The following is a 27763-nucleotide window of genomic DNA, read 5'->3' on the forward strand; positions in this document are numbered from 1 at the left end:
CCCTCTCCTCCCAGCAGCCTCTGCCTGTTGCTAGGGCGAAGGGAGCGGAGCCTGGGCCTAGCCTCGGGGATTACTTTACTCCCGGCATCATGAGTACCATGTGCGCTGACACTATCCTCATTGTGTTTATCTCGGTCTGCACCGCCTTGTTAGCCGAAGGTGAGCACTTTCTGCTGGGCCTGGGACTCAGTTCCTCTCCATTCTCGCCCCACCCCCTCTCACTTTACAGCTCACACTCCTCCCCCGCAGTTCTCATCATCCCCATCCCCTCATTACTCCCCCAGTCTCCTCAAACCCACTCTCGTCTCCCCCAGCCTCCTCATTTCCCCCGCCTGTCTCCCCCTTGTCCTCGCCCGTCATCCCGCCTCGCTGACACCCTCCACTCTTTTTCTTTTAACTTCAAATATATACTTTATTCATAAAAAAGAATCTTTGTGTGTGTACATACATAGTCGCAAATGCAATTCGCTTCTGTGCAGTAACATATCAAGGAAACAAACACATTGGAGGTTGACTCTATCTAGACAAACCAACGACATCTCTTACAGATACAAGTCTGTTTACGGGTGAACGTTGAAGAGGACGAGGAGGTAGTGCTTTTGAGGCATTAGGAGGGTCCTCCTTTAACTTCAGAAAGACTTCAGTCACTGGATGAAGAGACTAGGGGCATCCTGGCAAAGTTTGCTGATGATACAAAGTTAGGCAGACAGGCAGGTAGTACTGGGGAGGCTACAGAAAGATTTAGACAGTTTAGGAGAGTGGTGCAGGAAATGGCTGATCAAATTCAACATGAGCAAATGTGAGTTCTTGCACTTTGGAAAAAAGAATACAGGTATGGGCTATATTCTAAACTGTGAGAAAATTCATAAAGCCAAAGTACAAAGCGATATGGGAGTGCTAGTCCAGGATTCTCTAATGGTTAACTTGCAGGTTTAGTCCATGATTAAGAAAGCAAATGTAATGTTGTCATTTATCTCAAAAGGATTGGAATATAAAAGCAGTGATGTGCTTCTGAGACTTTATAAAGCTCTAGTTAGGCCCCATTTAGAGTGTTGTGTCCAATTTTGGGCCCCAGACCTCAGTAAGGACATACTTGCACTGGAGCTTGTCCAGTGGAGATTAACTCACATGGAAGATCCCTGGAATGATGGGCTTAACATACGATGAACACCTCAAGATCCTGGGATTTTATTCATGAGAGTTTAGAAGGTTGAGGGGAGATCTAATAGAAACTTACAAGATAATGCATGGCTTAGAAAGGGTGGACACTGGGAAGTTGTTTCTGTTAGGCAGGGAGACTAGGATCTGTGGGCACAGCCATTGAATTAGAGGGTGTCAATTTAGAATGGAAATGAGATATTGCTTCAGCCAGAGAGTAAGTGAGCCTGTGGAATTCATTGCCACAAAGTGCAGTGGAGGTCGGGACATTTGATGTTTTTGAGGCAGAGATTGACAAATTCTTGATCTTGCGAGAAAATAAGGGCTACAGGGAGAATGCGGGTAAGTGGAGTTGAAATGCCCGTCAACCATGATTAAATGGTGGAGTGAACTCGATGGGACGAATGGCCTTACTTCCACTCCTATATCTTATGGTCTGTGGTCTTTCCCCACTTCCCCTCCACTGCCCTCCCTCCTTGACATCCCCACCTTCCACAATTTATTTCTTGAGTTTACTTCTTCCCACTGTCACTAGAGGAATATAGCTTGCCTTCTGAGTAAAAGTGGGTTGTTTATGCTATTTATCCCAATTCTGTCAGAGTTTTCAGAACACTTTGCTGACATTAGGTCAGAGCTTGCATTTACCATCAAAGACAATTCATGAGATTTCATATGAGTTAGAATATGGAAGATTTTCATAAAGCTTTGGTTAGGTACAACATTTCTTTTCTGCACAGATTGTGTTATGTGCAATTTTGTTCATAACCAAATCAAATTCTGGTACAAGTCCTAAGGACTGGGATAATATTGAAAGCATGAAACAGTTGCGAATTTTGATATTTTGAATGCAAAACTTGCATCATTGTTGGGTGCAGCTCATTACCTATGAAGGAAACTGGTGATAAAATGAATTGGGAGAAAGTGAAGTAGTACATGATTGAGTGATCATAGTGAATTTGGAGTATCTGAAAGGAGGAGGGTAGTAGAACAGCCTGATGCTTATTTGACTTGTGCTTGAAATAAAAGTACCCTGTACAATGTTCTGTAAATAGCAGGTTTTACAGCATTCTTGGAGAGCAAAACAAGTTAGTGTTTCTTCAGTCAAAACTGGAAAAATTAGAAATTTAGTAGGTTTTGGGCAAAATTGCTGATAAAGAACTTTTGCCCGAAATGTCAATTTTCCTGCTCCTCGGATGCTGCCTGACCTGCTGTGCTTTTCCAGCTCCACACACTTGACTTTAATCTCCAGCATCTGCAGTCCTCACTTTCACCTAGGTTTTAGGCAAGTCAAAGCATGAAGGAATTGGAGGGAAAAAGAAAGAAAGAGAAGGCACAAGAAGAAAAAGTCAGAAATCGCATTGGAGAAAAAAAGAGAACTTTAAAGTAGACATTCCTAAAAGAAAAGTGTTAGTGAATTAATTAGTAATACAAAGCTAAATACTGCAGATGCTGGAAATTTGAAATAAAGACATAATGTTAAAAATAGCTTAGGCAGTATCTGTGGAAAGACAAACTGAGTTATTGTTTTGTAGGTGCATGAAGACTGGGCAGCAGAGGAAGAGAGAGTGTCATGTTGAATTATCTGATTACAAGTTGAAGAAACCTACCATTTGAAATGTAAGAATTATTCTTATGTAGCTAAAGAGTGATTTGTGGATCTGTGTAAAAGAATGTTACTGCTCGTAAATTACAAATTTGAGATTGTTCATACTTAAATAACCAAAACATGCTGAAAGACATTTGGTCATACATATTTTCTTATCAACCTGTTCAGAGATTTTATTACACACCTGTGGAGCAAATAGAACTTGACCCTGGGCCTGAAAACAACCAGTGCTGGAGATCAGTGGGTCAGGCAGCATCCATGGAGAGAGAGCACACTAATGTTTTGAATCTAGATGACTCTTCAGCAGAGCTGGCCTCCTGGTTCAAGGGTAGGAATGCCAGCACTACACCACAAATTCCCTTTTTCCTATTCAGCAGAATCTGAAGTTTTTAGTTTTCCAATATGCTGAAGTGATTAATATTTAAGTACTATGCTTAATAGACTCGAGGCTATTGATTGTGCCTGTATTGGGTGTCATCTCGAAATTAGAAATGAACAATAAGTTAGGAAAAGATAGCCATTGTTGGAAAACTATTTATTGGCACTGACTTAGCTTTAAATGAATTGAAATGCTTTCATAGAACAATACAGTGCAGAACAGGCCCTTCGGCCCTCGATGTTGCGCCGACCTGTGAACTAATCTTAGTCCGTCCTTCTATACTATCCTATCATCATCCATATGCTTATCCAAGGATTGTTTAAATCTCTCTAATGTGGCTGAGTTAACTACATTGGCAGGTAGAGCATTCCATGCTCTTACCACTGAGTGAAGAACCTGCCTCTGACATCTGTCTTAAATCTATCACTCCTCAATTTGCAGCTGTGCCCCCTCGTACAAGCTGACATCATCATCCTAGGGAAAAGACTTTCACTATCTACCCTATCTAATCCTCTGATCCTCTCTATCAAATCCCCTCTTAGCCTTCTTCTCCCCAATGAGAACAGACCCAAGTCTCTCAGCCTTTCCTCATAAGACCTTCCCTCCAGACCAGGCAACATTCTAGCAAATCTCCTCTGCACCTTTTCCAATGCTTCCACATCCTTCCTGTAATGGGGCGACCAGAACTTTACACGATATTCCAAGTGTGGCTGCACTAGCGTTTTGTATAGTTGCAACATGAACTCAACTGGAACTCAATCCCTCTACCAATAAAACCTAACACACCATACACCTTCTTAACACTATCAATCTGGATGGCAACTTTCAGGGATCTATGTACGTGGACACCAAGATCCCTCTGCACATCCACACTATCAAGAATCTTTCCATTGACCCAGTATTCTGCCTTCCTGTCATTCTTCCCAAATATTCTGCCTTCCTGTCATCCTTCCCAAAGTGAATCACCTCACATTTATCTGCATCGAACTCCATTTGCCACCGCTCAGCACAATTCTGCAATTTATCCAAGTCCTCCTCCAACCTGCAACATTCTTCCACACTGTCCACAACTCCCTTTCATGTTTCAAATTATTTGTAAAATCTGCCCAATTACATTTAAACAAGACCTATAGTTTACCTGCAATACAATGGCGAACACCTTCCATCTTGCCTAGCCTTTTTACTCTGCTGATCTTAATTTCCTCTTTGAAATATCAATGACTGTTTTGCTAAATTTTTTATACCTTAATCCAAATTATATCTCTTGGGTTTACTGATATTTCTGGGGAAGCGTGCAAAGTTTTTTTTTGGGTAGGGGATAAAAGGATTGTGATGGCAAAAAATGTTTAAGAATAAAAGAATGTAATAAACCTGATGTAAAATCTGATGACCAATATCAGAATTTTGAACATATTAAAACTCAGTGGTGTTCCTTAGCATATTGCTGAACAACATTTATGACCTATGTGCTTCATTGAGGTTTTCCCTCAATATTTTAAATGGTGACAAATCTTCCAAATGAAAATATTTTATTTATTCAGAGCTACTGTATGTTTACACTGATTTCTAATAATCAGAATTAGAATGACCAGCATTTGCTGTAGGAAGGAAAATCATCAAGGAACTACAGAGTTGTATCCCTGTTGTGAATTTTGAAATTCACTCAACCAGTGAATGCCAAAACTAAAAACATTGAAATGCTGAAAATACTCAGCAGGTAAAACATTATCTGTGGAAGAAGAAAGAGAGTTCAGTTAGTCAGACTGAAATCTTAACACCAGCTTGCACAGATACTGGTTGGAGTACTAAATGTTCCAGCATTTTTATATTTTTAGTTCAAATTTCCAGCAGCCCAGTATTTTCCCTTAATGGTTTAACTGCTGCTTGTTGATTTCAGTTTAATGTTCATGTACTTTTGGCATCAGCACCTGTGCAAACATATTGCATAGCACATCAAATGATCGTTGATATTCAGTACTTTGCAAAATGACTTTGAAAGATTATGATCCTGTCAACTCTTTGAGCTTTTGTGAAGATGAAATACTTTAAATGAGGACATTACGATTGATTTTTCCATAACTAAAGCACATGAACTGAATATACAGGATATAAAATGAAATCTAGTATCATTAACAAAAGCTTGATGTCTCTCTATTGTGAAAAAGACTGACAAAAAATTGTCATCTTTTGAGGTATAACCATGCAGATCTCCCATTTTTAAGTGTGTGGCTGATTTGAGCTTTAGATCTAATGTAATTGGGATGGATTGTTCGTTTCCCCTCTGGCAGTTATAGAGTCATAGAGCACAGAAATAGACACTTTGGTCCAATTTATCCATGCTGACCAGGTTTCCCAAACTAAACTGGTCCCATTTGCCTGCGTTTGTCCTATACCCTTCTAAGACTTTCCTATTTGTGTACCTGTCCAAATGTCTTTTAAATGTTGTAACTGTCCCTGCCTCAACTACTTCCTCTGCTAGCTCATTCCATACACACACCACCCTCTGTGTGAAAACATTGCCCCTCAGGTCTCTCTTAAATCTTTCCCCTCTCATCTTAAACCAATGTCCTTTAGTTTTGGACTCCTATCCTTGCGGTGGTGGAAGACCTTTGCTATTAACCTTTATCTATACCCCTCATTTATGAATCTTTATAAACCTCAACCTCTTATGCTCCAGGGGAAGAAGTCCCAGCTATCTGACCCCTCCTTACAACTCTAACCCTCCAGTCCCAGTAAAATCCTTGTAAATCTTGTCTGCACCATTTACAATTTAATAATATCCTTCCAAAGCAGGGTGACCAGATTTGGCCTCACCAATGTCCTGTACATTGTTACGTGATGTTGCGACTCCTGTAGTTCCATGCTCTGATCAATGAAGACAAGCATGGCAAATGTTGCTTTTACCAGCTGTACTCACCAGCCAGCAAGATACTCTGACCTTCTGGTCAGGGTCTGGCACTGATTTGCAAATGATTTGCCTCAATCTCCATGTCCAGTCATGTTTCAGCTATATGGCTCCCCGGCCAACTTTGGGCTAATGACTATGAGCACGTGAATTTCTGGGACTGCATATGCAGAGGGTGAAGCCTTCTTCTGGAAGCGGGATTGCCACTAGGCCCTGAGGTGAGGTCAGACTTCACTCCTCACATGTGCTTTTGGTTCACCATCACCCTCGTCCCACTTTAGTCTTTATCAAAACTGCAGGGAATGTCTTCAGCGCTGTAATCTCTGGCACAGGCTCTACTGTGAGCAGTTATGCTAAGTTTAAGAAGTATGGCCAAAGCGTAGGTTAGCCTTGGATATTAAGTTCACATGAGTAAATGAACAGTTGAATTGCGAGTATTTACATTTGAAGTTAAACATCGAAGAGACAGATTGACTTTGCTTTTTTGCCCCTCTAATGTGCAATGCTGTGGGGTACCTGCCAAATGGGAGGTTCTAGATGCGTGCATGTTTAGGAGATGTGGTATCTGAGCTTATGGAGCAATTGAGGATATTTATTGTAAGATAGCTGAGCAGACCCTGGGTCATACATCCAATTTCAGCGTAGAGCACGTTGTTGAGTCTGAAAACAATACCTGAATCTTGGGGTGTGGGAATTGACCCAGAAGGAAAGCACAAGCAAAACAATGGCACAGATAGAAACAGAATCTGTAATTATTGTTGAAAAGTTAGCTGAATAAGTAATTGAAAAATGTTTTAAAGGACATTACAAAATTGGAACATTGAGACCTGCTGGATTTCTCCAAGGTATCGGTTGAATTTTTGTTCCAGAAATGAGAATGGAGCAGTTAGCTTTTTACAATGCTGTATAAATTCTGTATATTTATCTCAGTCAAAAAGATTTAACTTTGAACAGGTAAGAATGCATACAACTAATATAACATTTAGTTGCTTTTCACATTACATAAAGGGCCAGAGAGGGGAATTAAAATTTTTTTTTGCTTTTTCAGGTATCACATGGGTACTGGTGTATAGAACTGACAAATACAAACGCCTGAAGGCAGAAGTAGAAAAACAGAGTAAGAAATGTAAGTAGTAAATTGGGAAATGCATTGATGTGTTCTGGAAATCAACTGGATGAAAAATATTGCTTCCAAGATCTATTTTCCTATAAATTCTGATACATTTATAAAATTGTAATTCTTCCTGTGCTTTTAACTTCAAGGTGGGAATGACTCCGTTTTCAGACTAAAAATATTACTTGTCTCTTCTCAACTCTGCTTGGGTATTGTTCATATCCAGTTACAGAGAGGCACATGCTGTTTTATTAAATTAAGAAAGTGAATAAGTGAAACTAAATTGGAAGACCAGTTTGTCAAGGACTTCAGCCCTGTCCAATGATAGAGAGAAAGGCTGATTTCTGTGGGGTTAGATGCATTGTTATATTAGTTCAACTTTGACTAATTTTAATTTCTCACTGTTTCCTTTTCCTACAGTAGAGAAAAAGAAAGAGGCCATTACGGAATCTGCAGGGAAACAACAAAAGAAGAAAATAGGTAATGATCAGAGTATAATATGATGAAGTTATTCACTTCAAGAGCATGATTTGTAACACCTTCTGTGCATATGGTGCCTTTCACATGAACCCAAGATCAACCATCAATTGGATTTTAATATCTTAAAAAATTCTACCATTTTGCTATTTCTGTGTTAGATAGTCATGTGTAGTGCCAGAAAACCACACAGTGAACTGAACAGCTGAACCAAGTAGTATGAAATTGTTGGGGTGGGCCTATTGACAAATGTTCAACCTGTTTCCTTTTTGTCTAGTTTTTATTTCTTAGTTTTGGCTCACTTCACTTTTGCAGGCATTGTTTGACACAAAGTCTGCCTAGTAATAAATTCAAAACTTAACATGTCGGTCTTGTGGACAAATTAATACTTTGTAACTGGAATTAACCACCATTGTGTTAGTGTGTGAAAGAATTAGTTGAGATGAAGAATTCTTGTGACCCAGGATATCGAGGTACAGTGAGATTTAAAATGTTGATTTTTTTGTATTCTACTGAAATAGCATCATATGAGATTTCCAAATTGAATTGATTTCGCAGTATGAATTTCTTGCCTGAATTGTGGCTTGATTTTCTGCCATTAATGTGCTTACATTTCAAGTAATTATTCCTCAGTCCTGTCAATTGTGAGTAGTCTGCAGGTCACTTCAAATTTGGATCCTAAGAAAAATATCTCAAAGATAAAGAGAACAATATAAAATTAAAACTAAGGTTCCAGTGTAGAGTTCTGTGTACAATTCAACAGAAGTTTGTTGGCAAAGCATTGTGTAGAATTGATTTAGGGTGGTGGTGAAGAATGTGTAGTGGATTGAGGGAAGAATATTGATGCATTGGCAGAAGTGCGGAATGATGAACAATGTTACCTGAATTGTGAGGATGCAGCATTCAGGAAAAGTCTGGAAAAAGGAAGACTGAGAAAACGCTATAAAGGAAATGGATAACATGGATGTGATAAAACTATTTCTGCTTGTGGGACTGACTCTAGGACAAGGTGGCACAATTATTAAAATATCTAAAGCAATGTAATTGAATGTTACAACTTTGAAACTGATGCTAAGTGAACTAGTTGTAACAAATAATATTGGTGCATTTACAGAGAAGCTTATAACAAATGAGGGAGAGGAAATAATGTGTTGTGTGGCCACGGTTGACAGAAATAAAAATGAGAGGAAGTTTATATGTTGTCTTTATGCTGTAAGTTACTTGTGATGTGCAATAAAGACTTAAGCTTGATAAAAGGGTAAATGTTATATATATATATATGTATATATATATATATACACATACACACACACACACACACACATACATACATACATACATGTTCTAGATTGTGTACACATTGTGCTTATGTTGTTTTTCTGAAATACTTCAGTAAAGTAAAATTAGTAATGACTAATCTGAAGCAGACATTCTGTCACCACTGTGGCAGCACCTCTCCGCAAGAAAAAAATAGCACAGAACAAATCTCTTAAAGGCACAGTACCATCACACATGGGAATCATTTACTCTTAATTTGTTTTTAATCTCCCTCCTGGAAGATATAGATTTGCAAGAGTGCATGAGCTAAAACAGGATATGGAATGAAAAATTGTATATTCTCTATTTATGAAAGGTAAATTTAACTTAATTTTCAGAGAGACAAGAGGAAAAACTGAAAAATAATAATCGGGACCTCTCAATGGTAAGTAAAACTTTGACCAATTGATTTTAATAATGGTGTTCAACCAAAAATGTACTGATTTCTCTAGAGAAAATTCATTCAGTACTTTTCACTTGGTCACTTACACATTATTGATAGTAACAAATATAGCAGGAGTTATTGAAGAATGCAAACATCACTGCAGTTGAACGTTTTGGCATCTTCTCTTCAGGCAATAACTATTTAATATGTAGAATCCATGTTTAAAAGTGTTGTCTGGATTTGGGCATAATGTTTTTATGTAGTAGAATCCTTCATCCTTCAACAATATAGAATCTGTTTCTAATTTGAGGAAAATCAAGTCTTCCTTAATGAATTATTTGTTAACTTTTTATAACTTTGCTTTTTAGGTGCGAATGAAGTCTATGTTTGCTATTGGATTCTGTTTCACTGCTTTGATGGGCATGTTTAATTCTATGTGAGTAGACATAATACAATATTGTGCTTTTATTATTTTGTGATCATGAACAGAATTTTTCTTTAAATCTATACATGAATGATGGATTTCAGATTTTACATTTACCTCAAATATGTGATTTGGCTATTTTCCATAACTGGTTGCCTAGGTATTGCAGAATGTCACCATTACCATTTTGCATAGGGTGCAGAGGTTATCTATTATGTTTCAACATTAAACAGCCATCCAATTTATATATTCAAATAGATACGATATACAGTCACAAAAAATGTATTTAAGGAAAGCCAATTAATACAATTAATTTCTTATACTACAAAAGATATGTGCATTAAATAGTTTGATGCTTTTTGCCTCGTAATTATGTTGACCATTAGATAAATGATATAATACTGCTGGTAGTCCCATGATGCCGCCACAATAACGAATGTCTGCTGCCATTTTTCTCTACTGTAGACTTCCTAAGTGCTTGGCTGCGGGACTTCCCTCAGCCACATGGCCACTCCAAGCAAACAAAATAGAAATTGCAGATGCATAACTTTTAATCACGAGCAATGGCGAATTTGTACACATGTAAATCAAACATATCATTGATGCATAGAAATAATCCAGTCACTGTTACGTCAGCCTCATTTATGTGTTTTCAGCAAATCATTTGCATTGTATCACATTGGGCATTGTATAAAAGATGCTCATCACTCATACTACGTTAGCATGATCTTTTGACTTTTTTTTGTATATTTATGTCCCTATGTCCCAATGCCTATAGTTTATTTTTATTTTTGAGGAGTAAAATGCTACATTTTTTGGAATTAGTTCTGAGAATCTAGAATTTGATTTAAAATCATTCATTCTGATGGATTAACTTAATTCCAAAAACCAAAGAATGCCAAACAGTCAAATCTCTAAAATCATTTCACAAAACTATAAAATAATACATTGATGGCTGCCATGAAGAAGCATAGAATGGTCTGACCTGAGGATTTCTCCATGGTCACTTTCCTTTGCTAATTACTGTTTTTGATAGATGTTCCTGTCATTCTCTGCTTTTTGTTTTCTCCACATACAATCTGTCCTGAGATCTCTGGATAAATTTTCTTTCAGTGATAGGTAAAACTGAGATTAGCTCAGTTGGCTGGATGATAATATTCCTGATGAAGGGCTTTTGCCCGAAACGTCGATTTCGCTGCTCCTTGGATGCTGCCTGAACTGCTGTGCTCTTCCAGCACCACTAATCCAGAATCAGTTGGCTGGTTGGCTGATTTGTGATGCAGAATGGCACCAACAGTGTGGGTTTAATTCCCACGCCAACTGAGGTAACCATGAAGGACTCTCCTTTGCAACCTCTCCCTTCACGTGAGGTATGGTGACCCTCAGGCTAAACCATCACTAGTACCCCCTCTCTGGGACTGTGGCAACTGTACCTTATCTAAGGCTGAGCTTGTTGGGTTTTATGATTTGGGACTTTGGACTGACGAAGACTATTTATATATTTGCATTGATCAAGAGGGTACTGTTTTTCACATAATGTCTTGTATGATTTAATTCTGCTGTTAATAGTCAGAAATTTGAGAAGTAAAGAGGTTGAGAGATTTGAGGGGTAAATAGTGGTTGCATTAAAACACGTGCTGCAGAACCCTTCTGATAGTGGTGTTGGTGGAGAATGTTTTTAAACGTTGTGCCAACCATCTTAAATTCTATATACTGAGCAATAACAGCATGCTTCTTGATACAGAGGAAATATTTCACAATTGGGAAATAACTCAACAAGAAATACCATCTAAAGAACTATAAATTAGCTGGTGAGAAAACTGTATCAACATCCACTTCCACTCAAATCTTCTGGCACTGTAAACAAGCATCTGTTGAGGGCGTTACTTGTAATTGTAATATGTCTTTTTGTGTTCAGTAAAGTCCAGTGACCTAAAAATAACTGGCAATCGTGCTAATGTTCATTGCTGCAAGCTTTTAAGGTTTTCTTTTTATTTTTCATGATCATATACTACAGGAACATAATACAGTGAGCTACATGCTTTGCTTTCCTGTTTAGTCATAGAACAAGACATTTGACTTATTGAGCTTGTGCCTATCTATGGATAAAGTTATCCAGTTGACCCCACCCCTGACCTTTCCTCATAGTTTGAATTTTTTTCATTTTCCGTGTACTTAATTAGTTCCATTTTGAAAGTTAGTGTTTCTGCTTCTGATCACTGAATTCCAGATTATAGTTGTAAACACAGTGAGTTGCTAAAAGCTACCCACTCTAGTCTTTATCCAATTACCTTCTACCTCCTTTAGAACCATGCTGGTTGCAAACTTAATGTTTTGTGTGCACATAAACTAGATCAGATGAGTTTAGCAAGTGTTCCTTCTGGTCTCCCTCATGTAAGAAGGATATTGTGAAACTTGAAAGGGTTCAGAAAAGATTTATAAGAATGTTGCCAGGGCTGGAGGGTTTGAGCTATAGGGGGAGGCTGAATAGACTGGGGCTGTTTTTCCTGGAGCATCAGAGGCTGAGAGGTGACCTTGTAGTGGTTTATAAAATCATGAGGGGCATGGATAGGGTAAATAGACAAGGTCTTTTCCCACGGGTAGGGGAGTCCAAACCTACAGGCACAGGTTTAAGGTGAGAGAGGAAAGAATTAAAAGGGACCTGAGGGACAACCTTTTCAAGCAAAGGTTGGGGTGTACAGAATGAGTTGCTAGAAAACGTGGTGGAGGCTAGTACAATTGCAACATTTAAAAGGCATCTGGATGGATATATGAATAGGAAGGGTTTAAAGGGATATGGGCCAAGTGCTGGCAAATGGGACTAGATTAATTTAGTTAAAAATTTCACAACACCAGGTTATAGTGTAACCGGTTTATTTGGAAGCACTAGCTTTCAGAGCGCCGCTTCTTCATCAGGTGTGATTTTTAACTTGATCCACCGAGTTCCAACACCGGCACTTTAGGATATCTGGTCGGCATAAGCGAGTTGGACCGGAGAGTCTGTTTCTGTGCTGTGCATCTCTCAGATGGCATGTCAGCAGCAAATAAGAACTTGGAGCAGTAGGAGTCCATCTGGCCCTTTGAACCTGCTTTGCCATTCAATAAGACCGTGGCTGATCTTTTTGTTGCCTCAGCTTGACTTACCCACCCTTCACCGTAAACCTTAATTTCTTTAATGTTCAAAAAAATTTCTATCTTAGCCTTAAAAACATTTATGTCAACTACTTCACTAGGCAGGGAATTGCATAGATTCACAGCCCTCTGGGTGAAGTTCCTTCTCAGTTCAGTCCTAAATCTGCTCCCCTTCATTTTTATGCTATGCCCTCTTGTCCTAGTTTCACCTGCCAGTGCAAACATCTTCTGCAAGTCTATATTATCTGTTCCCTTCATAATTTTATATGTTTCTGTAAGATCCCTCCTCATTCTTCTAAATTCTAATGAATTTGATCCTAGTCTACTCCGTTTTTCAAACCCCTCAACTCCTTTTGCACCCCCTCTAGTGCCAGTGCATCCCTCTTCAGTAAGTTACCAAAACTACACACAGTACTCCAGGTGTGGCCTCACCAGCACCCTACACCGCTGCAACATAATCTCCCTGCTTTTAAACTCAATTCCTTTAGCAGTGAAGGACAAAATTCCATTTGTCTTACCTGTTGTACCTTCTGTAATTCATGCACAAGGATATCCAGGTCCCTCTGCATAGCAGCATGCTACAACCTTTTACCATGCAAGTAATAGTACTTTTTACTGTTATTCTGACCAAAATTGACGACTTCACATTTATTAACATTGCATTCCATCTGCCAGACCTTTGCCCACCCACTTAAAGTATCTATGTTCCTCTGCAAAGTTTCCCAGTCCTCTGCACACTTTGCTCTATCACTCATCTTAAAGTCAATCAAGAGATGTGTGACACTGGTTCAGTGCCCAACCCTAATTTCTCTTGAGGTAGTGATAAGCTGCTTGCTTGAACTGCAGTGGTCCTTTAGATATTGGTACATTCATAGTGCTGTTGAGTAAGGAGTTCAGGGTTCTGTCTGAGCAAAAGTGAAGGAATGGCAATTGAGTTCTAAGGCAGGATGGTGTGTGACTTTTGAGAAAACTTTGGTGGTGTTTCCATGCATCTACTGCTCATGCTTCCTCTGGGAGTAGAGATTGCACATTTAAAAGTTGCTATTGAAGGAGCCTAGATAAGTTGTTGCAGTGCATCCAGTTGATTGTACATACATACTGCTGCCACTTTGTGCCCTGGCTTGTTGAGTGCTGTTGGAGTTACTCTTGTCCAGGCAGTGGATTGTTTGTATGTATAACCAGAGTGTTAAATAATATTGGATGTTAGTAATGAGCACCCAATCTGAATCAGCACATTCACCAGAACGTCAAAGATCAGTGGTTGTGAATGCTGCTTTTTCTTTTGAACAAGTGCTATCAGCTACTGGTCTTGGCAAATACTGTTTACCATTTGTTGCATAAGGCCTGTATAATGGGAGCTGGTAGTTTCTAATCAATCTAAATGTAATACAAGGTCAAATAGATATGTATAGAGAATATAAGAATGACTGATATGACTATTCCCTTGAGGATTCTCCCTCAGTGCCTATATTTTTCCAGGACACAAATTTAAAGCAATTAGCAAAACAATCAAAGCCAAATTGATATTTTTTTGTTTAAAATGTGCATTATGATTTGAATGCATTGTTTGAATTTGCTTCCAATAGCATTGCTAATGTCATCAAAAGTGCATTGGCTAAATGCTTCACAGGGAGACTATTGCAGGACTCTGAGGAAAAGTAGGGGAGAGGAGCTGAAAGGTTAGAATTGCTGGAACAGCTAGGTTAAATGGTTGTCTTCTTTGTTATATGGCTTTAAATGCTAAGTATGCAATTAAATTGTAGATGTATCCCTAGCATCATGCTGTCAAAAACATTTATGACCCAATTATTTAATCTTTAACATTAAATCTGATTAAGAGAAAAGGCCATTTGTCCTTATTCACAACTGATGTTCACACTTTGAATTAATGGGCAAAAATGCTCCTTGAGTTTTGGTAACCTAGTTCATTAAGGTGAGGGAAATAAATTTAATTGATGTTTATCTTCATTTTTGTTGATCTTTCACGAATGAGTTTTATTGTCCAAGGGGTTTTGGAAAAATCCAGAGGACTTTTGTCACTCTATATATAAAACCCAACTAATACTGAGATCTAGTATCAGAGAACAGAAATGTATGCACATTGTGTCATTGACATTTCCAAAGTGTGTTGCAAAAGTTGAGGCTTGTATACTTCTGGTCTGTTTGTGATTGTGAATGGCACTGAGGTTGGCAAGGGAATAAAAGGGAATAAGCCACTGAAAGTGGCTTGGTGTCGTCACTACTAAATGAGTTCTAAAGGACATTGCAATAGACTCAGTCTGGCAGCTGGAGGCGAGGGAACCAATGATGAAAAAATATACTGGACTTCATGCTCACTAAACTCTGTTACAAATGCATATTTTCGTGAGAGTACTGTGAGTGATCAGCAGCAGGATTGTAAACAACCTCAACTTGTGACTTTCATCGTCATCTACCATTGCCATCAAGCCGGGAGTTCAACTTTGGTGTGATCAAGAGTGAGAGAGGGCATGCCGGAAACAGCATCTGGCATACCCTAAAAACGAGGTGTCAGTTTGTTAAAGCTCCAGCATAAGACTGTTTGTGTTCCAAACAACATGTGAGAGATGTATTCATTAGTTGTGGGAATCACTTAGCTTGAAGCTCAGCAGCCTTGCCATATCAGTGTCAACTAAACAACTCACTGGAAGAAGAGGCTCCATAAATATCCCCATCCTCAGTGACAGGAGAGTCCAGCACATCTGTGGAAAAAGTAAACCCGAAGTCTTTGACACCATCTTTATCCAGAAGTGCTGAATGGATATTGTGACCTCCTCCTGAGGTCCCCTGTCTGACAGTTGAATTCGTGCATGGGATATTAAGAAACAGTTGGAGACATTGAACACTGCAAAGGCGATTGCCCTGGCAAAACTCCAGCAACAGAATTGAAGACTACGCTCAAAACTAGCCATGTTCCTAATCCTGATACAACTCCAACATTGGTACTTATGTGGAAATTGAAAAATCCTGTCCACATGAAGCAGAACAAATGCATTCCAGCTAATTGCTGCCCCATTGGTCTATTCTCAGTCATCAGCAAAGTGATAGACGATGTCATAGTGTTATCAAGTGACACTTGCTCAACAATAACATGCTCACTGACACTCACTCTGGGATCTGTAAGTGCCACTTATCTCCTGACCTCATTACAGCCTTCGTGTAAACCTGGATAAAAGACCTGAAGTCAAGAATGACTGACTGACTGCTTTTGACATCAAGGTAACATTTAACCAAGCGTGGAGTCCTAGCAAAACTGGAGTCAGTGGGAATCAGCAAAATCTCTTACACTAGTTGGGAAATGATTGTTGTGGTTTCTGACACACCTATCCTAGCTGCTTTATTAATTATCTACTTTCTGTCAGCCATGATCATATTGAATGGTGGTGCAGGCTCGAAGGACAGAATGGCCTACTCCTGCACCTATTGTCTACTGTCATAAGGTCAGAGAGGATCTAGCAATCTCTCCTTTGACATTCAATGGTATTGCCATCAATTCACACATCGTAGGTCTTACCATTACACAGAAGGTGGATTGGGCCAGACGGAAATTCTAAGGCTCCAAGAGTATGCCAGATGCTGGGAATTCTGCAAAATGCAACTTGTATCTTGTCTCATCACTTGTGCTTTGCAAATTCTGGAGTGCTCAGGCCTTTTGGACTGTCTTGGAATACTGTCGATGCATGAATGGGTGCATCTCCATAGCACTCAAAGCTCAATAATATCCTAAACAAAACAGCCTGCTTGATTGGGATTCCATTTACCCTTCACTACCAGTGCACAGTGGCAGCAGTGTGAATCATCTACAAAATGCCTGGCAAATCTCCATGACTTCTACATCTAGAAGGGCAAGGCAGGATATGCATAAGAACACTACTATATGCAAGCTCCCCTGCAAGTTACACACCATCCTGACTTAGAACTATATTGTTGTTCCTCATCTATCACTGGGTCAAAACCTTGCTATTAGCACTAGGGTGTCCTTACACCACGTGGACTGCAGTAATTCAAAAAGGTAGCTCACCACCACTTCCTTGAGGGCAATAAGTCTTGGCTGAGGCAGTGGCACTTATCCCATAATTATATATTAAAAAGTAACCAAAACCTTTGTGATTTGTTAATAGGCTAGCATGTCATTACAATATGCCTGTCCTTACAAATGAATCCTATGGAATGTGATTTGAAAACTCTCCCTTTTAAGTATCTTTTACTTTAGCTATTGTGATGTTGTGATGTTTGAGTGATATGAACTCAACTTTACAAAGAAAACTGTATCTGCTAGTAATTAACTGAGTAGGTAGTAAGATGGAGACATCTGAACAACAGATTGTACTAATAAGTACAGAAGAAATGTGTATAAGGTTTGGTTCCAGGAAATTTGGGAATAAATGTGTTTTATAAAGTGTTCAGTATTTGATTATGGGTTTCCCTTCAAACTTATTTGTTTTAGATATCCAAATTTCGTAGAATGTTAATAGCAAAGAATAGGTATCATGCTGAAATTACTCATCTGACACATTAAATCTGTGTAAGCTCTTTTGAAGGGTCAGCCGGTTAGTCTCACTCTTATGCTCTTTCCCCTGCAATTTTCCACCTTGAAGTCATTATTCAGTTCCACTGAAGGCTACAGTTGAATCAGTATCCACCATCTTATTGGGCAATGCATTTTAATTCAGTTTCTTTTTATTTATTTTGTCTTTCTGGCGTCCGTCAATTGTTCTCTTAATGCTAAACATTCAGAATTTGTCTTTGAGGCAAAATGTTATCCCATTATAAAAGCCTTTTTTTCTTTTTTATGTGTTTTATGTGCTGCACATGACAGATGAGTACTTTACTATTTCCTTTCCAGTTTGTCTCTGTTCTTTGTTCTCTCATCACGTTCTGATTTAATAATGGCCAGTGACTAAGAAGAGCACTACACAGTGTAAGTAGGAGAATGTAAAATTTATGAAGCCTTTTTCTTTCAGTCTGCAGCAAGGCATTATATACTTTGGGATGGAGTTATTTTTATTTGGGTTTAATATCTTTCATTGCTGGAGTATAATTTCATTATTGTTTATATCGCCATGGAAGTCCTGTCATCTGAGATGACTGTGGCTACTGGTTTTTTTTCGCAGTAATCATTGAATAGTCTAGAAACCCCGTCTGAATTTTGCCCTGTTTTCCCAAGTGCAGTAAATGATATCAATTCACTTAAAAACTGGGATTAGAAAAATAGATATTCTTGGTCTTTAAGAGTTAGTTCCACACAAAGAATTACTTTATGAAACGGCTGTTGAAGAATCTGGTTTAAAATTTTTATTGTGAGCCATCTGATGTCAACTTTGCAATGTTGTTTTATGTAAGATTCACTAAGACTATCCCATTCTCCCTAGATTTTTCTAAAGGGCAACTAAGTTAGATTCACTCCCTTTCTCTGTAGCTCTGAAATGTAATTTCTCCTTATGTACTTATTTAATTCCATTTTGAAAGCCACAATTCCATCTTCCTCCACATTCTCAGGCAGTATATTCTACGTGTTAACCATTCCCCTTTTTTAAAAATAAAACTCAAGTTGCTGTTTGCTCTCTTGCCAAGCATCCTATGTCAGTATCCACATGTGAAGTTTCCTAACTGTGAAGGTATCCCATGATTTTGAAAACAGCTACTCCTTTTAATCATCTTTCTCTCTGGAAAATAACCCCAGTTTATCCAATCCATAAAACCAATTGACGTTCATCATGGCTGGAACAATCCTCATAAATCCTACTTCCCTCAGCATCCTCCATTGAAACCTATTTCGTCCTGGTGACTTACCAGCTTTGAAATACAATTTGACTATTGAATCCTCCTCTTCATTTTTATTAGTCCATCCAGGTCTCCTCTACCTCATCTTTCACTATGTCTTGAAAAACATCACTTTGGTGAAGGCAGATGCAAACTACACTTTTAGCATCTTGACCATATCCACTTCGTCTATGCATAATTTCCTCTTTTTTGGTCTCTAATGGGTCCCATGATGGCCATGCTATTCTTCTACTGATATGCCTGTAAAAGTCTTTGTCCTTGTTCAGATATAGCCTTGACTTGCAGCAGAGTATTCTAGCTTTTATTTGTCATTTCTACCATATACAACTGATGCAGTAAAAATGAGACTGTTCCTCAACAATTCAAAGTTATGCATAGAATTTCAGATGGGAAAGAGTCCAATCATACTGTGTTTAAGGAGCCTGCTGGCTTGGGGGAAGAAACAGTTGAAAATGTGTTGATGGAAAAGCGCAGCAGGTCAGGCAGCATCCAAGGAACAGGAAATTCGACGTTTCGGGCATAAGCCCTTCATCAGGAAGACACAGTTGCACAGTCTGGCCGTGAGAATGCTCCAGTATCTTCTGCCAGATGGCAGGAAGGAGAAGAGTTTGAGCGAGGGGTGCATGGGGTAAATGCTCTTAGCCTTTCGGATGCAGCTTGGGTGTAAATGTCTATAATGGAGGGAAGAGAGACCCCGATGACCTTCTCAACTGAGCATTCCTATGAATGATCACCTTTAAATGACAAACAAGTTGTCAGAATAATTATTACAACGCAAGTGATCGAAACATTATTAATTGACTATCTATCTATTTTCAGATTTGATTTTATTTCCTTTTTTCCCAATCTGACTTCTTGAAATATTTGGCAAACAATCTTTGAACACTGTTCCGTGTGTTCAATGGCATTGTTTGAAAGTTGTCAGATCAACCCTCCCATCTCTTTTTCTTCCCACCCCTCCAGAAAAAACACAAGGACACACTAATGCTCTCATAAACAACATAGTCGTGCACGTGCATGTATTCACATGTACACAGTATGCAAGCACACATATATGCATGTTACTCCTTAAGACACTATTATTTGAATATTACAGCTTCTAAACATTTGTAGACACCTTCAGTTTTTAAAAAATAAACTTCAGTGGGCAATTGTTGATTTGTTTTGCTTATTTCATGGACCTGAACCCCAGAATACAGTATTTTGATAATTTTTCACTCTTTTGTACCATGAACTGGAACAAATAATTCCTTTATACCTTCAATTATGTTGTTTAAATTTTGTGCTCACATTGTTTTTAATGTACAGTAACTCACTTTCATTTAATTCCACCCATAATAGGTCATCCGAAAAAAGAAATGGTGGAACTATATTATTCCACAGGTTTCAAAGTTAGCAAACCAGTTGCTTTTGACTTGAGGTTAAAGGAGTCATCTGAGCTTCCTCAAAATTCACATTCTTTTCATTATTTTATTATTTAAGAAATGGACCATGACAGTTGAACTGTACAATAGAATCTTCTGATTTTCAGATCATTCAAGGTGCATTAACTTTGACATTTCTGCCATGAGCTGTTTTGTGTAAGTTGTAATGAACAACAACAGGAATTGCTGGAGAAACTCCGCAGGTCTGAGAGCACCTATGCAGAGAAAACAGCATTAATGTTTCAAATACAGTGACTCTTCTTTAGAACTCTAGCATCATTAGTTTTTTGTTTTATTTTTGAATAATTTTGGGTTGTTTCTTTTTCCAGATTTGATGGACGAGTAGTAGCTAAGCTCCCATTTGTGCCTTTGTCATACATCCAGGGATTGTCCCATCGCAACCTTCTCGGAGAAGATTATACCGACTGTTCTTTCATTTTCTTGTACATTTTATGTACAATGTCCATTCGTCAGGTAAGCATCTATCATTCTATTGAATAAATGGAATAAACTGTTGTAGTACAGCGTGGAGAGTGCAGAGCAGGAAGAGGCGTGGAAAGAAATGTAGTTGTCCAATACAATATTTACTCAGAGCAAAGACTGCCAGGACAAACTTGAAGTGAAAATAGAATCAAAACTCACTATTAATCTCGAACCTTATAAATATATATGGGCAAAGACTAATCTTTCTTTAGCTGACTTCAAAGTTGAAAGCCTCTATTAACAATAATTAACTTTTTGGCTGATAAAAATCTATATGGAAGGAAATCATGACAAGCAATAGTACATTGGCTTGAATCCATATCACAATGTCGATCAGTTCAAACCAACACTGCATTAGCCTGACAAAATTCACTACGTTCCTGTGCAAACTAGTTGATATGTGGTATTGGATTATGCCTGTCTTAATCCCACCACAAATGGTTTAAAAGCTAATTTCATATCACAATGTATCTTTCTGGTTTACCTATGTATTATCAAACTGGACAAACTTAGCTTGAACATAGCTGGTGTTTATTTTGTGATGTAAATGTTTGTGTTTTCAATTTTAAACAAAGTGACAGCCTGAGTACAACAGATTTTTTTTTCAACTTGCTTCCTGTTCTTTCTCCATTTAATAATGTTGAGTGGAATTGGTTTGTATATGCATGGTTAAGAGTCTTACTTGATTTGCTGAGTTTTGTTTTAATTTTAAAATTGAAGTGACAAATACATTTTGCTCGCCACCTTGGAAGAGATGGCAGAAGTATAAATTCCAGCTTAGAGTTCCTTCATGTTTCCTGTGTTTACATGCGGTTTGTGTGCATGTGTATATTTTTCCTTGTGACTGGTGTTTCCTGATGCAGAAATCTTATTTCACATTTTTTGTGGATAAAGTTTTTTTTTCAAGTTTTGGTATTTATTAATTCAAATTGATCTTCCTTGATGTTTTCAGTAGAAAAATGATTAGCTTTGTGTTTTACTCCACATTGAGTTTAAGCACTACCCTAAACAATCTTCACTGAATATTCTTCCCAGTGTATGGCAGGCACAGCGATTAAAGTGCTGGTTGTCTGAATATACAAGTTGAATAAGAATTGGCAGCTGGTAGAACATGACTCGACGCTGCCATAAAGTGACAGTGCTTTTCTGAAACTATGTGGCCAGGACTGCTCGTAAATACCATCAGTGAGGTTTTGATCAAAAGGGTGAGAAAGAGGCAATCAAGTGATCAGTGCCCAGAACAAGTAAACTTACACTCATCCTTATAAGTCGATTGCTATCCTTTGGTAAGGTCTTCAGGCGGTCACAATACTGACTTCCCCTTTTGAAACTTGGACTTTATGGGGGGATACCACATGCATTAGTGGGGGGATGGCTTTCTGACTGCAGATTGCATGAAAATTCAGAATGATGGGATACCGGAAAATGGCCATTTTACTGTATTGTACTGTAGATTTGCTCGCTGAGCTGGAAGATTCGTTTTCAGATGTTTCGTCACCATACTAGTTAACATAATCAGTGAGCCTCCGGATGAAGCACTGGTGGCATGGGTTTCCTTGGGTTGGTGACGTCATTTCCTGTGGTGATGTCATTTCCTGTTCTTTTTCTCAGGGGCTGGTAAATGGGATCCAAGTCAATGTGTTTAAAGGAGATGTGAGGGGCAAGTTTTTGAACTGAATTGAATTTATTATCACGTGTGCCGAGGCACAGTGGAAAGCTTTGTATTGCAAGCAATACAGGAAGATCAGAGTTAAGTAGCATCGATAAGTAAATAATAGGTAAACAGCAGCAAAAACGCAAGTACAGGTGAATATTAAGAATTTGTGAATCCATTCAGTATTCTAACAACAGTAGGGTAGAAACGTTACAAAGCTGGCTGGTGCGTGTGTTCAGGCTTCTGTACCTTTTCCTCGATGGTAGAGGTTGTAGAAAACATTGCCAGAGTGGGATGGATCTTTAAGAATGTTGGCGGACTTTCCTTGACAGTGGGCCTGGTAGATGGATTCTGTAGATCGGAGGTTGGCTTTTGGGATTGTCCAGTTCACCACTGTCTGTAACCGTCTCCGATCTTGAATGATGCAGTGGTCATACCAGGTAGTGATACATCCAGACAGAATGCTCTCGCTGGCGCACCTATAAAAGTTGGCAAGGGTATTTGCTGTCATGCCACATTTCCTCAGCTGTCTGAGGAAGAAGACCATAAGACATAGGAGTGGAAGTAAGGCCATTCGGTCCATCGAGTCCACTCCACCATTCAATCATGGCTGATGGGCATTTCAACTCCACTTACCAGCGTTCTCCCCATAGCCCTTAATTCCTTGAGGCAACAAGAATCTATCAATCTCTGCCTTGAAGACATTTAGCGTCCTGGCCTCCACTGCACCCTGTGGCAATGAATTCCACAAGCCCACCACTCTCTGGCTGAAGGAATGTCTCCACATTTCTGTTCTGAATTTACCCCCTCTAATTCTAAGGCTGTGTCCATGGGTCCTAGTCTCCTCGCCTAATGGAAACAATTTCCTAGCGTCCACCCTTTCCAAGCTATGTATTATCTTGTACGTCTCTATTAAGTCTTCCCTTAATCTTCTAAACTAAGAAGAGACATTGTTGGGCCTATGTAACCAGTGCATCCACATGAAGAGTCCAAGAAAACTTGTTGTGGATGACCCCTCCCTGGAGCTTGGCGCACTCCACTTGTTCCACCTCTGTGCTGTTAATATGTAGGGAGGCATAAGTAACATTCCGCCGAAAGTCAATAAGGAGTTCTTAGGTTTTGCTGGCATTGACAGCTAGGTTGTTCTCAGTGCACCATTTTTCCAGGTCTTCCATCTTCTGTCAGTAGTCTGCTTTGTCACCATCTGAGATTTGATCGACTGTGGTAGTTTCATCAGCAAACCTATAAATGGCATCAGTCTGGTATTTGGCGCCGCAGGCATGGGTATACAGTGAGTACAGAAGGGGGCAGAGTACACACCCCTGGGGGGCTTCAATGTTGAGTATTAGTGACGATGAAACATTGTCCCCAGTCTTCACTGATTGTGGCCTGTGGGTCAGGAAACTGAGGATCCAGTTGCAGAGAGTGGGGCTTAGTCTGAGATCACTAAGTTTAGTAATCAGTCTCGAGGGGATAATAGTGTTGACTACAGTTCAGCCTTCAATGAGTAGGATTCTTACGTAGCTGTTCTTGGTGTCACTTTGTCCTAGAGAGGAGTGAAGGGCAAGTGATATGGCATCTGACATGGATCTTTTGGTCCGATGGGCAAACTAGAATGGGTCAGGTGTAGTGGGGAGGCTGGAGTTGATTAATGCTATGACCAGCCTTTTCAAGATACTTCATAACCACCAAAGTTAGGGCCACTGGGAAGTAGTCATTGAGACGTACTGCATGAGCCTTCTTAGGCACAGGAAAGATGTTGTGGTTCTGTTCGCCAAGCTGGGAATTTGTGTTGTCTAGATGACATCCTCAGTGCTTGGGAGCCTCCTGTGAAGCGCTTCTGTGATGTTTCCTCCGGCATTTATAGTGGTTTGAATCTGCCGCTTCAGGTTGTCAGTTCCAGCTGTCCGTTGTAGTGGTCGGTACATTAGGTCCAGGTCGATGTGCTTATTGATTGAATCTATGGATGAGTGCCATGCCTCTAGGAATTCCCTGGCTGTTCTCTGTTTGGCTTGTCCTATAATAGTAGTGTTGTCCCATCGAACTCATGTTGCTTGTCATCTGCGTGTGTGGCTACTAAGGATAGCTGGTTGTGTTGTTTCGTGGTTAGTTGGTGTTCATGGATGCGGATCGTTAGCTGTCTTCCTGTTTGTCCTATGTAGTGTTTTGTGCAGTCCTTGCATGGAATTTTGTAACTACATTGGTTTTGCTCATGCTGGGTATCAGGTCCATCGTTCTGGTGAGTTGTTGTCTGAGAGTGGCTGTTGGTTTGTGTGCTGTTATGAGTCCTAGTGGTCGCAGTAGTCTGGCTGTCAGTTCGGAAATGCTCTTGATGTATGGTAGTGTGGCTAGTCCTTTGGGTTGCGGCATGTCCTCATTCCGTTGTCTTTCCCTTAGGCATCTGTTGATGAAATTGTGCGGGTATCCGTTTTTGGTGAATACATTGTATAGGTGTTCTTCTTCCTCTTTTTGCAGTTCTGGTGTGCTGCAGTGTGTTGTGGCCCTTTTGAACAGTGTCTTGATGCAACTTCTTTTGTGTGTGTTGGGGTGGTTGCTTTCATAGTTCAGGACTTGGTCTATGTGTGTGAGACTTTCCTGTATACATGGCACTCATCCACAGATTCAATCAATAAGCACATCGACCTGGACCCAATATACCGACCACGGCAGCGGACAGCTGGAACTGACAACCGGAAGCGGCAGATTCAAACCACTATAAATGCCGGAGGAAACATCACAGAAGCACTTCACAGGAGGCTCCCAAGCACTGAGGATGTCACCTGGACAGGGGACGAAACGTCTGCAACACAAATTCCCAGCTCGGCGAACAGAACCACAACAATGAGCACCCGAGCTACAAATCTTCTCACAAACTTTGAGTACAGGAAAGATGTTGGACCTCTTGAAACAGGCAAGGACAGCAAGTGGTAGGAGTCTGGAATGCAGATACAATGAGGGTATTTAAGACTCCTTTAGATAAGCGCATGAATATGTACAGAATGGAGGGATATGGACCAAGGGCAGGCAGAAGGGACTAGTTTCATTTGGCATCATGTTCAGCATGACATCTTGGGCTGAAGGGCCTGTCCTTGGCTGTACTGATCCTATTTGTTTTTATTTCTCATCTCTACCAAACCTGATGCTATATCTTGCTTTTTGAACTAAGATAATTTCTAACGACTGTACTGATGAAATCCTTAATTAACAGTGCTGAGAAAGATTACCTGTTACTAATTTGTGTTCAATCTTATTACTAGACTTGATTTCAAACTATATTCTTGTTTCTATTGTTTTTCTTTCCCTATAGAATATTCAGAAACTACTGGGTCTTGCTCCATCACGTGCTGCTACCAAACAGGCAGGAGGATTCCTGGGACCTCCACCTCAAGCAAGCAAATTCTCATGAGCCCAATATTAATCTGATATCTATGTACTAAATGTGGCTCTTCATAGCTGAAAAGGCAATTTGAATTTTGTTTCTATTTGGCATTTAAATCTAGAAAGGTTGATGTGTGAAGTTATTGGAATACTTATGTGATATTAAACTGCCATTTTTTGAATACAGAATCACAAGCCACTTTGCTGCGTGGTTATGATTCTTTGAATTGTTGAACAGATAGTGAACTTAAGCCTAAAATAGCAAAATATCGAAATAAGTTATAAATTATAGAAATTGCTTCTTGATGGGTTTAATTAAATGTTCAATTTAAAAATGACTGTTTGATCTGAAATAATTTTGTTTTGAAATGTTAATCTAAAAAATGGAAAGTTAACTTGTGATGAGGCTGATGTATTGAAAGAATAAAAAGTTTTAATCTTTCAAGTTCCATGATTTTTGAATATGCAACAGTGGAAATAAAATCTGATTTCACTTCACCTAAACACATTATGGGGAAAAAAAAATTCAGGTTTTGACTTTTGAATACTTTCTAACCAACCTATTCGGAGATGTTATTACATACCTCTGGAGCACGTGAGATTTGAACCTTGGTATCCTGGTCCAGAGGTAGAGACACAACCACTTTAGCACAAGAGACTCTTTGGGCTTTGCTTTTGTCAATGGACAAGTCGAAGAGTGATGCTGGAAAAGCACAGCTGGTCAGGCAGCACCTGACGAGCAAGAGAATCAACGTTTCAAGCATAAGCCCTTCATCAGGAATGAAGTCCGATGAGCCAAAGTAGAAGCTTATTTTGCCTTATGGACATTGGTTCTTTTCTACCAGGCATTTAGAGTTTCCATGGCATGAACACATGGTACTTAGTCATCTGCAGACATAAAAGTATAATTTGCTATGCAGCTACTGGAGAAGCAATAGGGATGTTTAATATCAAGTATTACTTTGAAAGAAAGCATTCTTAATTCATCTACCTCCTGTCACAGCCATTTAAAGATCACATCAAACTTGAAGGACCTATTGTGACTCATCATTTTTAGAAATCTTTTGACTTAGCTAGATTGTGACTGTGCCTGTGTTGGCCTCTCTCTTAATGTTGTTCTCTGTAATGCATCCTAATGTGTTGGTATGATTTTAATAGTCAAACAAAATTCAAATTGAAAAAGAACACTAAACAGAAAAGAAAGGTGACATTCTTGAAAGGTAATGAATAAATAGTAATGATTCTTTTTTAACAAAAATCCAGGTGGTGCTGTCAGTAACAATGCTATGTGTGTATTTTAGTGTTAAACTAGCTGTGTTTTTATATACTAAAACAACTTCCCAAACTTTGGATCATGCCTCTGGTTGTGAGACAAGATTTTGATTGTAGGTTTTAAGGTGTGCTCTGATGGGAGGTCCCTCTTTAAATCCTCACTTTTTAAAAAAATGTTGAGTGTAACCTAAAAAAATGTTTAGAGATGTTTCAGAAATTTCAATAAAAAGGTAGGTTCTTGGAAAACCTGGGGTGATACAGTTCTCATTGTAGAGTCATGGCATTTTGCAAGCCTTGAAATGGGACCACGTTTACATAGAATACTTAGTGTGGATGTAGGCCATTTCGCCCATTGAGTCCACACTGACACTCCAGAGAGCATCCCACTCATACCTATCCATGTAACCCTGCATTTCCCATGGCTAACCCACCCACAGGGCAATTTAGCATGGCCAATCCACCTTTAGACTGGTAGAAAACTAGAGCACCTAAAAGAAACCCAAACAGATACAGGGAGCATGTCTATTTGAAGTTTGCATAGTCACCCAAGGGTGGAATCAAACCTGGGTCCCTGGGGCTTTGAGGTCGCAGTGCTAACTGCTGAGCCAGTATGCCATCACTGCTATTTGGGAGGCACTATTCTTAAACAGGAGCAAAATGTAATGATGCAGGAAATCTGAAACAAAACAGTACATGCTGGAAATACACTCCAGAGACGCTTGCAGGTCAGGCATACTGAGTATTTCAGCATTTTAAAAAAAAATTATTTTAGGTCTTTGTGTATCTGCTGTACAAATGCCTCTTCAGAAGAACTGGAGTAATACTTTCCAAGTCTCCCTTTAGCTGTGGGGCG

At 39.3% G+C, this 27763-nt stretch overlaps 1 protein-coding gene across 1 annotated transcript; it reads left to right on the forward strand.

Annotated features, from left to right (window-relative positions):
- Nucleotides 1-26083, forward strand: tmco1 (transmembrane and coiled-coil domains 1). Its single transcript, XM_060829693.1, has 7 exons — nt 1-159; nt 7097-7174; nt 7583-7642; nt 9295-9341; nt 9710-9777; nt 20453-20597; nt 25568-26083. Exons 1-7 carry the CDS (start codon nt 90-92, stop codon nt 25664-25666), a joined length of 567 nt encoding a protein of 188 aa, XP_060685676.1. The 5' UTR covers nt 1-89; the 3' UTR covers nt 25667-26083.
- The last annotated feature ends 1680 nt before the right edge of the window (nt 26084-27763 follow it).

This window comes from Hemiscyllium ocellatum, chromosome 9 (genome assembly GCF_020745735.1).
Source record: "Hemiscyllium ocellatum isolate sHemOce1 chromosome 9, sHemOce1.pat.X.cur, whole genome shotgun sequence".
NCBI classification, from domain to species: Eukaryota; Metazoa; Chordata; class Chondrichthyes; order Orectolobiformes; family Hemiscylliidae; genus Hemiscyllium; species Hemiscyllium ocellatum.

Coding starts and splice junctions, on each gene's coding strand:
- tmco1 (XM_060829693.1), top strand. CDS start 90: ATGAGTACCATGTGCGCTGACACTATCCTCATTGTGTTTATCTCGGTC. Junction 7,643..9,294: donor ACAACAAAAGAAGAAAATAG/GTAATGATCAGA, acceptor CTTAATTTTCAG/AGAGACAAGAGGAAAAACTG. Junction 9,342..9,709: donor ATAATCGGGACCTCTCAATG/GTAAGTAAAACT, acceptor TTTGCTTTTTAG/GTGCGAATGAAGTCTATGTT.